Here is a 14,354-nt window from a genome sequence, read left to right as displayed (position 1 = left end):
AATTCTTATGCTCTCAAAATGCATTATTATTACCAATAATTCAGTTAATATTACTGCAAGTGAAATCCTTATAAATATTAAAGTCTTTCTCCTTCAAAATTACTTTTTCCTATGCTTTATTTTAAAAGTATTTATGACAGAGTATTTTCAAAAACATTGATTTTTTTATATTAGGAAACTGAAATTTTACCTTAGGAAACTATTTAATTTCTATGAAACTCCAATTTTCCATGGTTCTATGCACATGAAAGAAATTAAATATTTAATACTGCTGCACAGTGTAGGGATTCCAAACAAATGAACTTCGTGATGAGAAAATGGCAAAAGAAACTGAGAAGTTAGTAATAAAAAGAGACTTTGAAAGGACATACAAGCACAATCTCTCTCAGGCCCTCTCAACACTTACAAGTAGCCAGCTGAAATTTTAAATAGACCAGGCAACACTGAAGATCACAGTATGAGTTCCAAATAGAGGACAGCTGAAGTATAAAAGTTTTTCTAAAAGAGCAGGTGTTTTCAGCAATAGATAGATCTTATCTTTTCATTTCCTGTGGTCCAGTGAATTGCATCAAAACCCAGGTAATACTTTCCTAATGTTCAGTATCCCATGCAGGATTTATGCTTTCACAAAGAAGAGTTAAGTGATTCTTGAAGCAATTACTGACACCTTGCGCATTATCCAACTCTAAAATATGCATATCCCTCTTTGGTAATACTGTCAACCACTGGCTTCTATAAAGTCTCTTCAAGTTCCTCTAATTTCATAGTTACCCGAAGTGCATCAGTGAGAAAGACGGTATCATGACTTTCCTGATTCGGCCAAGGAATTGACACCAGCAAGGGATGTATTTTATGGACTCTCTCCATAAGCATAAGTATCAGGACTCTGTTACTTGCAGATTTTTTAAAGTCAATTTTAGAATTTCACTTTAACTTTATATACCACCTTTGCAGAAGCTCTGTCACTAGCCACTGGCTTGCAGCAGAGCTGCACTCCGAATTGTGAAGACTAAAGAAGCAGAACATAAACTTCTCAGTTGATTTTCCCCAAAATATTTCCTGCATCATCTACATGCCCAATAGCTAGGAATTTCTCAATGAACTGACTTAGCTATAACCCCCTCAGTTAGTAAAGTACAGTATTAACTTATTTGTGCCAGTATTTTACTACTTACAATTTTTTCTTTAACTTATACTATCCAGTCCAGTACCCACTGCCCAATATCCATTCATGCTGTACCATTTTCAAATACAAGAAATTTGTGGAAGGAGAGAAGTATGCTGAACTGCCTTTGGTTGAAAAAAGAAAAGCTATGGGTCATTCCTTCAGATGACAGTGACAAAACTGAAATTACATGGGGTTTTGTTCATGATTTCAAATATGTTTGATGTCTTTACTCCCTATTATCTAACTTCAAATTTTTCTCTTTTATACATACATAATACTAGTACACACACCATCCAAATTCTCCAATGTCAGATAAAAATATTATTAGAGGCACCTAGCAAGTGGTTTTCTTGAAATGTTATTAACATAAATACAACAGATATTTTACACAGGTCAGAGGAAAGTAGTGTGCAGGTAGGAGAAATACTAGAAACAATTTACTGGAAGAGAAATGCAGAAAGTGCCTGGGTGTTTTAGTGCCTGAAAAGCTGCTGTATGATTTACCACCACTCAGGGAAAAAGGCTAACTAGGATTTTAGCTATTATACATGTTTTTTTGATCCCAGCTATTATTTTGGTAATTTCTAGTCTTACTCCATACATTGTAGCCTATAGTATAAGGAATGCTTACCTACTCTCTACTGCTGTGAGAGACTCAATGAACCTGACTTTATACCAGAATGGTCAGGGTCTGCCTCATAAATTTTCTCTGTAATGTTTTGTGGTCTGCATAAGAAAAACACAGACATATATCCAAATATACATAACAGTCCATTTTGTTGCATAATGCATTTTGCAATGTTTTTTCTGTGATATTATTAGAGAAAATTATTTTGATTCTCAACTTGTGGGATAACTTTATAGCTGTACATAAACCAGCAGGCAGCTTTATGGAAATGCTAACCCTTTCCAAAACACAGAAGAGCAAATATTAATGACATCCTACATCAAAACTCCTTCTCCAGTCTTCTCTAAATCTTCAAAGGACGTTCAGCATGTCTAGTGTTTGCAAACACAACACACAGAAAACCAGCTTTTGATGAACTATTCTGAAAGTAACCATATCAGTTTTTCTAGGATCTTCATTTGCAAAGTGTAGCTCTTCCAAGTGACAGAGCTGAATAAATAAGTTACAAAACAAGTTAGCCATAACTTCTCTTTGTTCCCTTTTATCGAAGAAAGAACCTTCAATAACAAGCAGAAATGAAATCTTGACTGCCTAAGGACTTGTTATTATGTCCCATGTGCTGGCAAGTGAGAGGGGTAATATTCAGCACTGAGAATTGATTTTGAACTTGCTCCATGAACTTGCTCTACATTCATGGCTTTTAGATTTAAGTTCGAAAATCAAGAACCACAGGATCCAAGATCCTTTTGAGAAAACTTCTCATGGTTTTTATTATACACAGTCCTTTGTTCCAAACTAGTTGAAGACTGATTATCTCTGGTGAATTTAAAATGTTACCCTGCACTTTGGTAACCGAATCAGTAATACCATATTCTTGCCTTATATTTTGCTATCAAGCACTTTTTTTTGTATTTAATCATAGCCATTATTTCTATTATGCTTATCCCCTGTAATTTAATGTAATATAGAATGACAGTTATTTGAGCTAAAACAATTGCTCACAATAATATGTGTGTTTATTTTTGTTGTGATTATTGTCATTCCAGCTCCCTCATGGCAAGAGCAGAGCACTCTACATTATGCATATGCACCATTTAGTAACTAAGCTGCTCTTTTCCTTGGGGTTCAACCAACTACAGATGAAAAAACACAACACAACAACTATGCATAGAATGAAAAAGTAAATTAAAATAATAAGTTATCTTCTTACTCCTCTGCTAATTGCCAATGAAAATTGTAAGAGTAACATGGGAAAATAGCTACTGTATTATTTATTTTTGCACAGAACTATTGGATATATATTTTTTTCTTTTGGCAAGGAATGGCTTTTAAAGACATATATATTTACCAGCATGTGTTAATAAGAAATTGACTCCCCCAGAGCTGAATGTGGGCTGAAGTCAAAGAACACTTCTTTTTCTCCATGTACTCTCACCCAAGTATGTCCTTGTCAAAATAGAGTCCAGAACAGCACTGACACTTAAACCATAGAAAGCCAAGATTTACATGGCAGCAGAATGATGTCCTTGCTTTCTGACAATTTCACTGTCCTTTTGGTTGCCAGTGGATACTGAGTTGATGGCTTCAGAAATCTCTGGACAATGACTCCAAGATACCTTCCCAAATTTTAATGTGTACTTCTAAGCCCAGCACTATTGTAAGCACAATTTTAAGTACTTTCCCCTTGATGGATAAGAGAAGAGAGACATAGCACCTTCCAGTACCTAGAAGGGGCTTACAAGAAAGCTGGACAGGGACTTTGCTCAAGTGTCTGGAGTGACAGAACAAGTGGCAATGGTTTTCAACTAAAACAAGGTAGATTTAGATTAGATATTAGGAAGAATTTCTTCAAGAGTGTAGAGAAGCACTAGAAGAAGTTGCCCAGAGAAGTTGTGAATGCCCCATCTCTGGAAGTGGTCGAGGTCAGGCAAGACATGGCTTTCAGAAACCTGGTCTAGTGTAAGGTATCCCTGCTCATTGCAGGGAGGTTGGAACTGAATGATCCTTAAGGTCCCTTCCAACCTAAACAGATGTGAAAGAGATTATATGAATGCTAACATTCTTTTATGCTAGGTATAAAAAAATTACCTTAAACATGAAGTATTGGAAAATGCCTCCTAACATCAGTCTTTCCAGTTTATGAAAGAGTACACCAACTGCAAGTTTATTATGGCCTGCTTGTACTAACAGGCGGAATAAAATATGTGTAGGAAAGGATCCCTAAAACTAACAGACAAAAGAATGGCACCTAAAAGCTCCAGCTTGATAAATGCAAGACAGAAAAAAGCAAATTTTAAATACACAGATAAAAGAGCAAGGATAGTAACTTGCTGGATTCATCTTTACAATCAAGAAGGATATGCCCAACACTTCAGGTACTCTTCTCTGCTTTGAAGTAGAACCACCAGAGCTACACGAGACAGTCGTTCCTTTCAGCAATTAAAAAAAGATATAAAGTCATTTCTAAAACAGTGACACATGGAAATGTACCTGGGATAACCCAAAACATAAAGGACTCTGGTTACTTTTCTCCTACGGAATAAATGTTAACACTGCCAAATAATTCATAGTTTCTCCTAATTCCACAGCAGACTCTCATATCCTCGAAAGGCAGGTTAATTTATTACTACTCCACAGTTTCATTTGGCACAAAGATGGATAGGAATTATATCTTAGATATCCAGCTCAACAGAGCCACAAAAATGAATAATTTTAGTTTTCATTCATGATACTTTAACCTTTCCTTAACCTCAGCTAGCTGTCTTGCAATTTTTTTCTAGCTCATTAAACATTATTTTGACTTGAATTTGTTAAAAATTAGCTAACTGAACAGACAGGACTTTAATTAATGCAGTGAAGTCCAAAATTACTATCTATTTTTTCTAAAAGTAATAAATCTAGAATCTATGCTTCTGTAATCAAAAGTTATTCATGTCTCTGAGCTGCATGCTAATTCTACTGGACACTTCCACAAAGTAAGTAACTTCTAAATGGCCACCTTGAAAAAGGATCAAAATGTTAAATCACACTCCACATACACTTAGAATGTACATTTAACTGAACAGTAAATTCTTCTAGCCTAGTCCATATGCTTAAGTACCAGGTCTTAAAATTAAACTCCTGCCATATTCTCAGTGGTATACTTTGCAGCAAGCATTCACAATAATTTTGCCTTCCAGCAAGAAATATAGTGTGCAGCTATGAAATAGGGATAATTAAAGTAAACATAAACCACATAACTGCATAAACCACATAAAAGCTTCCTTCACCACTTATACTTTAGATCTGGAATACATTGTCTCAAGTTGATTACTTGTCACATAATAGTAATGGCTCTTTTGATGCATTTATACTAACAATCCTCTGGCTTCTTGTCTGATATCACAGATTAATTATGTCCAATAATTAAAAGATAAAGGGAAAGGCATAGAAATAAAAATGGAAAAATAAATGCAGCAAAGTTATAAAATATAAAGTTTATGGTTACTGAATAAGTAGTGAATAAACACAGAACACGAGAGTGAGAGGCTTTACAAGAAGAGCAGAAATGGGAGGTTGAAATCTGAAAGGTCACAGAAGATGCAACCAGCAAGATCATGGTGAGGTACCAGTGAGGGGAATAAAAAAACAATAAGAACAAAAATATGGCATCTGATCTTATTCCAGCAAAGACGAAGACACCTGTAGGGAGGGATGTTGATTGAATAATTGTAAACACATAATTCCTTTGGAGATCTGACTTTGAATGAAGGAATCTTCAGTATGGAGGTTCACACCAGTTTAGTAGGACAGTAACATGATCCAAGGTATCTTTTACTGAAGGAAGAACTATAGTTGAGATAACCTTACCACAACACCACATGTGCAATAAGAACATCATTCAACCTCAAAGAACAAGACATAGAAATTTTGACATCAAAACAACATTATTATGACAATAGAAGAGTTTTATCAGTGATCATTACTGTAAGTCAAAACACAGTATGTTTCATTTATGACTGAAGGAAAAAATACACAAAATAGTTGAACAGAGTACAGGGGGGTTGTGCTGATCAGTGAAGCCTTCTGACTGAATGCTAGAGCTAGCATGATCAAGAATATGGAATTATGTGCTGTGGTGGGATAAAGAAAACCAAAGACAAGAGAGAAGATATTCTACATTTGTAAGGAGTAAGATGTTAATTTGACTCACATATCATAAAAATATATCATAGAAGTATTCGTCTTTCTGTCCCCATCCCCTAAACTCTAGAAAACAGCTTTTCTGTTTGTGCCTGACATTGCAAGTCTGCTCTAGGAAAACTTCCAGGTTTAAAAAAAAAAAATCTAGATAGAATAAGGTTTGCAGGATAGAACAGGAAGGAACAAACTACTGAATCTTTGAACATGAGGTTGAAAACAAAAGGATTAAAAAGTGACTGGGATGTCATTTGTGCCACAGGTTCCTTAGACTTTCTGCAGCAGTAAATTAATGTTGCTTATAATCACAACTTCTACACTGAGGGACCTTACCAAGTGAAAACGTACAGATTAATATTCAACACTACTCAACTCAGATTAACCAACTAAGCAAAGCACGACATGCTATTACTTTTGGTATGTCCATGAACTCAAAATACTTTTCAATTCTGTGTTGGAAGGAAGACATATGCCAGTGTCCTGGAAAAAAATGGGAAGATTTTTAAAATGCCAAGCACTGTTATCTAGTTCCTCTTAACTCTGCACTAAGAAAGTGATGTTTTTCCATCTGCTGAATCCTTTACTTTCCCCTCAGGATCCTCTGGATCTTAAAGGAAATTTCAAGTCTATGAAGCACTGAATAGATGTAAAATGCATAAGGGGTACATACAAAAATAGCTGCTCCACTCAATAAGCATGACAGAAAATCACTGGCTCGTGTATGACATTTAAGAAGAAACCTGATAAATGACCTTCTCTTCTAAGTCAGTTCATGCATAGAAATATAATGGGCTAAAATAATGGAGAAACACAAATTCATGAATTATTGAAATATTACAAATAAAGTTCACTTTCTATGAGCTAGAGAATTTTTTTTGCTATTTGGACAAAGAATTTTCACATCACCACTTCAGCATATTTGTAAGCACACAGATGGAAAATAGAGTGGAACTAAAAAATAAAAGCAGGCTTGATTAGTTTTAAAATTATTGTTAGAAAGGGAAAATGGGATTTAACTGCAGGCAACTGAGCATGATATTCAGCATCACTTCTCACTCCTCCTGAGAAGAATTCATCATACCAAATGCTGGACATATTTCTCACCTATATTCCTTCAAACACGCCAAGGAAGGGAATAAGCACTTCTGTGGTCCAGTTCAACTTGTCCAGAAGCAAATATGTAAACCAGATCAGGCAAATTGTGCCCTTCCAAGCATCAGTTCCTCTCTCTTGCTTCCAGAGAGTCTAGCCATGATAACCACTGCAGCTGTAGAGGTGCAGACAACAGAGTTCTCCATGCTAAATTGGACAAGTCTTAAAACATAGAGCACTTTGCAATTTATGCCAGGTGTGACCTCAAATCTCCAGAGCAGTGACTGACAGGTCGGTTTACATTGTAAATAGTATTAGGAATCTTCTACTTGCACTTCACCATAAGTGAATACAATTTACAAAGGAGTCTTCAAAAAGGAATCATAAATTGTTTTTAAAACTATTAATAATTAAAAAGTTAATGCAAATAACTTAGGAATTAAAATAATTACTGCTCCAGAATATGATCAAGTACTTCAGAATACATGAATGAATTGCAAAACTACTTGTTCTTCATTTGTTTTGTAAATTATGGAACAAATGTTGCAGAACAAAAATCAAACAAATTTCATTACAAGCCCTAAATTACTTTTTAATTTTCTAATTACAAATCTTTCAAAATTGTCCATTTTTAACCTCAATCACAAATCACAGAATCAGAGTCCCAGAATGAATAAGGCTGGAAAGGACCACAGTGGGTCATCTGATCCAACTTCCCTGCTCAAGCAGGGCCACCCCAGAGCACATGGCACAGCATTGTGTCCAGACAGTTCTTGAATATATTGATTGCCCAATATTTAAACTCATACTTTTCTTTCTTTCCCACAAAATATTTTCGGAAAAGAACTGTACTCCAAAATCTGAAGCACAAAATCAAAATTCATTCAGAAACCTAACTAACACCTGAACAGAAGAAATCCAACATACACCAAAGTAATTTAAAAAAACCCCAAACAAATAAAGCAGGACTTGTTTTAGCTTTTCAGGAATTTACTTTACAAACTGAACTTTCTATATACAGCTTTCAAAACACAAAATTTTGCAATGATGAATACTAACATTAGACCATTCTGCTAGTCTCTACGGCTTTATTTGGAAAATGTATTCACACATTAATGTCTCTAGAACAACGAGCAGTAAGAAACACTTCTGTGGTTTATTCAAATAAACCATAACATTTAACCATTAGTCATAAACCACAGATATATAGTATCCATATATTAAAGCTGGGTAAAAAAGATTTTAATGTTTGCACTGTTAAAAAGAACGTTAAGTTACTGTACATCCATAAATTGATGCTTACACCAACAGCAACTCATAAGACAATTTGTAACATCACACAAATAGAAAGGACTCATAATCAGGATATATTAACCTTGAAATTAAGAACTTTATTCTTCTTGCAAAGATACTCAAAAAGGTTGAAAAAATCTGATTACATATATCTATTTCTCATGCCCAAGCACACGTCAAAGAAACACCCAATGATCATCTCTCAACTTAAAACCACAGCACAGGATCTTCTACTTGGAAGCAAGAATTATGCTCACAGCTCCTCATATCCAAAAAAGCCCCAGGTAAAACCCCAATACACAGAGGGGAAAAATTACCTGAATTAATCAAATATTTGATTTTATTCCTTTGACAATTCATAAACAATTATTTTGTGTTAAAGCCCACTCTGATGGACCTGTTAGCAGTCCACACAAATATTTTATATCCCATCTGGAATTTTCCTAAATCATTAATTTAACTATTCCACTTTTCTGTCATTAATATTACTCTCTGAAATTAACAAACTCTGATTAAAAAAATCTGTGTCTACTAAGTGATACATAAGCCTCTTCTATATAAATGATTATTAATTTATCCTAAGAGTATTGCATTATTAGACCTTAAAACTCCTTCATGTTACCTCTCCTGCAGCTACTCTAAGCAAGTATTTTATTGGCATAATGTCAATAAACAGTGTAAGACATCTGGTAAACATAATTTTATCTTGTGTCTAATTGTTCAGCATGAAGAACTGTTCTTTCCTAAAATCAGGTACAGTTCAAATAGGGAAATATTTAGAAAATGTAACTGATAAGCTCAACTGAGTAATGCATTTATTCTCCTCTTGGTAAAATTACACACTAAGCTCAGACTTAATGGCAAGCAGCTCAGTAACAGCTCCGTTCATGCTCAGCTGGATCAGCCCTTCAATTAAATTTCTTTCATTTCAAGGTAATAATCAAAACAGCTGACAATTCAAGTGATATCTCCACATCCACATGCAAATGCAGTATTTCTTAATTTACCTTTTAACAGGAAAACCGTGGCTGCAGGAAGACAGCCCTAAATTAAGCTATTAAAAGAATAATATTCTAAACTTCTTGTGTGGATGAAAGATACTATTAATGCTCAACTCCAGTTTTCTCCATTATACTTGCTGATATTCTTCAGCAGCTACCAATTCACAAAAAAATATTCTTTCACTACTATCTTTAATAAATCAAACATAACTTATTCTTTAAAAATGAAAGTAATGCTAGAATTGCTCCTTTCTATTTTATTCCCTTACTTCATGGATTTGCTGCCACCTTTTCAGATGAAATATTTTCTCAATACTGCTTTTTTTCCCCCACACTTCTTCCAACACATCCAGCAAGCAGAATTAATTTCAGTGTCCTTCAGTCAGAAGACATGAGGAGGCTTTGCTACACAGTGAGATATTTACATTTTCATTCTGGAGGAAACTTACAGTCTTGCCCCATCCTAAATTTTCTACCACAATTCCTACTGTGAGGCATCAGAAGTGAATATGTCTGATGCCATTTAGCATCAACACTGACTAAAGCTTAGCAGATCGTCTCTCAACCTCCAAGTTCTCAGCATACTTTGAAGCTTTTAATACAGGAGGAATTAATTGCTTAAGCTGAACAAAACCTCTCCAAATTTTCCCCTCCCAGAATCACCATGATCTCAGTACAAGTGAGCAAAAGAGAGTAAAGAACTCTCTTGCTCATGATGTAACAGCAGTTTATTTCCAGCAATGGGCATAACAGAACTGATTTGTGTAAAAAGGGGCTTTTTCTTGCTCTCTGAGACAAGCTGACCTCTGGAAAGATAAAACTTACAGTTTTCTACATAAAAATACTAAATTATCTTTTAAAAATTAATCCAGGGTGGTCCAGGTCCTTCAGAAGCAAACTAAGAAAGGTGCACACTTTAACAGGTAATCCCAATGTGCTGGACATACAATCCCATCATGTAACAGGCTTGGCTAAGAGCTGAACCTTGGGCATGATGCCCAATCTTCACCCAAGTAGATGCTGCAAACACAGATCCTAACTATATTTGTGACATGTGTTTTAAATATGCAAAATCAGGGTAAGTACTTTCAACTTTATAAAAATTCCACCCTGACAAATATTTCAAAGCACTGAGGTTATCTGACATTCAAATACCCCAAATACCAAAGCTGTACCCACACAAAATTGCACCTGCATATTTCTTCTAGCATTTTCCAAATCCCATGGGGACTCTTGTCCTATTCCTTCTATTTTCCTGTGTTCCTAATTTCTAACTTAGGCCACCACAATGATGCTTAGTCCAACTTTCAATCCTATTTCTGCCTAGCTAGCTAGACATCCAGCTCCCACCTGCTTTCAGCACCCACCAAACCCAGGCTCCAGCTCTAGGCTGGACTTTTAGCACAAGCTTAGCTCACCCCTCCACTCAGTGCACCAGGTGCTCACCTAGTTTGTAAAATAATGGTTTATGTCAGGATTTATGAAGTATGGTGGGATCTTCCAACTTGCTACACCATCTACAGTGAAATCCAAGCAAAGATGAAGAGATGCTTGTCTCTTGCAAACAAAATAGAAAAAAGCTGAAGAAGAACAGGGAAATCTAAAAATGCAGAAGATTCTTGTGATCATTCTCCTGCAATGCTAAGTGTCCAAAAGTGAGCAAGTAAGTAATGAAAAACCCTAAGCAACACAGATGGCTCTGGGGTGTGTGTTACATCCCCAGTCAGTTGCCAAATCCTTACTTAAAACAAACCTTATCAGACCAGAAAGAAATGACAAAAAACCAGACTCCTGATCTGCTTCTTCCAAAAAAAGTTTCTCATATACTCCAACAATGAAACAATGACATCATTTTTGAGTACTGCAAAAGCCCCAAGAATTAGTAATAAGTGATATTTCATGTCTTCTCTTAAAAAGCTAATGTGCTACTAGCACCACAGCTGAAGTTCCTCTTCTCAAGAGCTACTTTCAAGCAAGCAGATTCCCTTTAATCAGTGTATGACCTCTGAATGGTCCAGACATTACAACATACTCTGTCACTGATATCAAAACCATTTAATTTCTAAAATTCAATTTAAAAGGTTTTGGATTTTTACTTTCTATTAAAGAAGCACTTTCTGAATAATTTTAGGAACCATGTTCTGCAGGCAGTTAGACAAAGTGCAACTAATTGAAAAGAGACGCTATTTAAATTAATTCTGTTTAAAACCAGTGCTTCAATGAAAAATGAAGATGAATGGAAGCATGGGAGCTTACACAATTGTTGGTGAAAAAGTATTACAGCTACAGCATGCGTGCAAGTTGTAGAAACCACTTGGGAAAAACCTCAAATGCCATTAGGTTAACACAACACATCACACAACAGCTTGGCAAATATCAAGCCTTTTAAGAGCAAACTTTTAATGTTACTTTTTTTATGCCTTGCAGCAAACAATTATTATCCTCAAATATCCCAGTAACACCATAACACTTCAGCAGCTCCATTTCAGAGATTCATATCACAGGTAAGTTGCAATGGTATACACTAGGTACAATTTTACTATACATATTTTTTTCAAAGACATAAGGGCAGAGCATTCTAATGCTACATCTTTATATATATAGCTATATCTTTTGTATCTATGTATCTTTACATATATATAGCTAATCTCCTTTCTTTTGTTACTTTCTTTTCTTGGACATTATTTCGTAGTTTTCCCTTTTCAGACTACCCAGAAATTACAAAAGTTAATGATAAAATTAAGGAAAAAACCTATGGCTGAATATTATGAAGTAATTTATAATTTTCCCAAGTCAATTAGGGAAATGTGCCTTTAAGACTGTTCACCACTGGGTCTTCTTATCAGACACAGACATTGAACTATCTTTCACCTATAAATCCTTGAAGCCTTTGGCTGTATCAGCAGTTTAGATATACAAGATTTTTAGCTTTTCAAATCTATTGTTATATCATTACCAGGGCAGGTGATAAGGAGCACATAAAGGGCAACAGAGATTGAGAAGAAGTCAAGGGTGTCATGACAGCAAGGTGTGGTTAGGACTGGAGATCTAACTAGTGACCTTTTAGTGTCCTGGAGAGATACTAAGAAGTGTTTTGAACCTTGAAGCTTTTTGATCTAGATGTCTCTCAAGTATTACAAGAGCTATTAATCTATCCTCAATCTTAAAATCTTAATGCCTTGATCACCTGAAATAGAACACAGGCTTTATGATGCTTCAGGAGACAAGTACTTCATCATTCAAGAAAAATTTGGTTGTTTTTTTTATTTTGTTAGTTTCACCATGCAGATGTATTTTCAGAGCTGCAAGTTATTAGATTGATGGTATTTCCCTTTGTTTGCTGTAGTAATTAAATTGCACTGGCATTAAACTGTTTTTCTCAACAGGCTTGACCTTAAGAAGGTCTCACTGGATGTCAAAGTTTTCTTTTACAACAATCCTTAGGTGTCATCCAGTACATTAGCTACTGCATTCATCAAGAGAATGGAGACAATAAACTTAATATCTTCTCTTTCATCAATACTTTCCCCTAAAACACAAGATTTAGCATTTTTTTGCTTATTTATCAGTTTTGATTGCTTTTAAGATATTAACAGCTTATTTCAATACAAATGGTCAAGTCAAGAAGCCAGCTTTGTACTAGAAACAATTTTTTAATAATGTCTTTGAGAAAAGGTTGCTATGTTTTTGAGCACTTTGGCTGGGAGCTGTAAAGGCATAGCTGAACTTCCCCCACAGTTCATTATCTTCAGGAGTATTGATTCCTGGATGAGACCACACCCACCATTCAATGTCAGCTCTGCTGACTCCTACTAGCACATCTCAAGCAGCTGTGAGAAAGCAGGGACACAGCAGGAGGGAAGATTAGGGGACAAGCAAGAAAAACAACAGGAGTAACAGGCAGTGAAGGTAGAGATGGCTACCTCCAAAAACTACTTTGGAGCATTATTCTAAAATAAGTGGCACTTCATGAACTCCATGACCAGGCATCCATGTTTGCCAATGCCACTTTTTGGCTATAGACCCAGCATATCTTTAGGCTTAATCGTTAGATCAACAAAACAGAAACGATTTCTCCATGACAAGCATGTACTGAAGATCACATAGATAAATGCTGACAAATCTCACCAATGTGTATCTCACTTAAAAAGTTTTATTTGAGAAAGGTTTATTTTCCAGTTGGCAGCTTTAGGGTATTGCCACCAAAATATATTGTTGTCAAATAATTGGTCACACCTACTAAAACAAATGTGGTTAAAATACAAATCCAACATTAGTTTCATTTGTTCGTAAAAGTCGAAATGTCAGGTTTGCTAGCCTCCAGAAAAATAAACAACAAAACATATATTTAAATAAGCAGGTCCCAAAAATGTAATAGCAAGTTTTTAAATGGATGTTCTGTACATACTTACAGGTTGAGCAGACTAATAGTGCTCTCACCACAAGCTCACTGAGTAACTTCCACTTCTGCCTCACTCTGGAGGTGACAACTGGAGTCAGAATCTCTGCAGGCACGTAGAACTGAATCGAGTATGTCACAAAAATTCCAAAGGAGTACAGAATTTTTACAGACTGATACAACCTGTTGAAAATATTTACAGTCATGTAAGTATGTAAATTGCAAATTCTTCATAAAAAATTTGCTTGAGATACATATATATGTATATAAGGAGATACATATATATGTATATATGATTTTTTTTTCCCCCAGTAAACATGAATATATTTTAACTGCCTAAGAAATTGCAGAAGATAAGCCAACTAGAGTAAATCTTCCAAGAAAGGGAAGACATCCTTACCACTGTTACTTGTAGCTGAGTAAACAAATGACAAAGAGCTATCCATGCCTCCAACAGGTTTAAATTTACATATATTTTTAATTTGTGCTGCATTCATTACAAGCATTTGTCATTACTTGCACTGAACTGACAGAAATTGAGTCTTTGTATGATTTTCTTTTTATGGACATTATAAAAATCTTGGGTGAGGGCTT

At 35.3% G+C, this 14,354-nt stretch overlaps 1 protein-coding gene across 1 annotated transcript in view; it reads right to left on the bottom strand.

The window, feature by feature from the left end:
• Positions 1 to 14,354, bottom strand: part of SLC36A4 (solute carrier family 36 member 4) — an 89,343-nt gene that overhangs the window by 32,250 nt on the left and 42,739 nt on the right. The window contains 1 exon segment of the mRNA XM_030945207.1: positions 13,774 to 13,943. Within this exon segment, the coding sequence (XP_030801067.1) occupies positions 13,774 to 13,943 (170 nt within the window).

The sequence above is a fragment of the Camarhynchus parvulus genome, chromosome 1 (genome assembly GCF_901933205.1).
Source record: "Camarhynchus parvulus chromosome 1, STF_HiC, whole genome shotgun sequence".
In the NCBI taxonomy this organism is placed as follows: Eukaryota; Metazoa; Chordata; class Aves; order Passeriformes; family Thraupidae; genus Camarhynchus; species Camarhynchus parvulus.
Note: the sequence above shows the minus strand (reverse complement) of the source record. Positions and strands in the feature narration are given on the sequence as shown.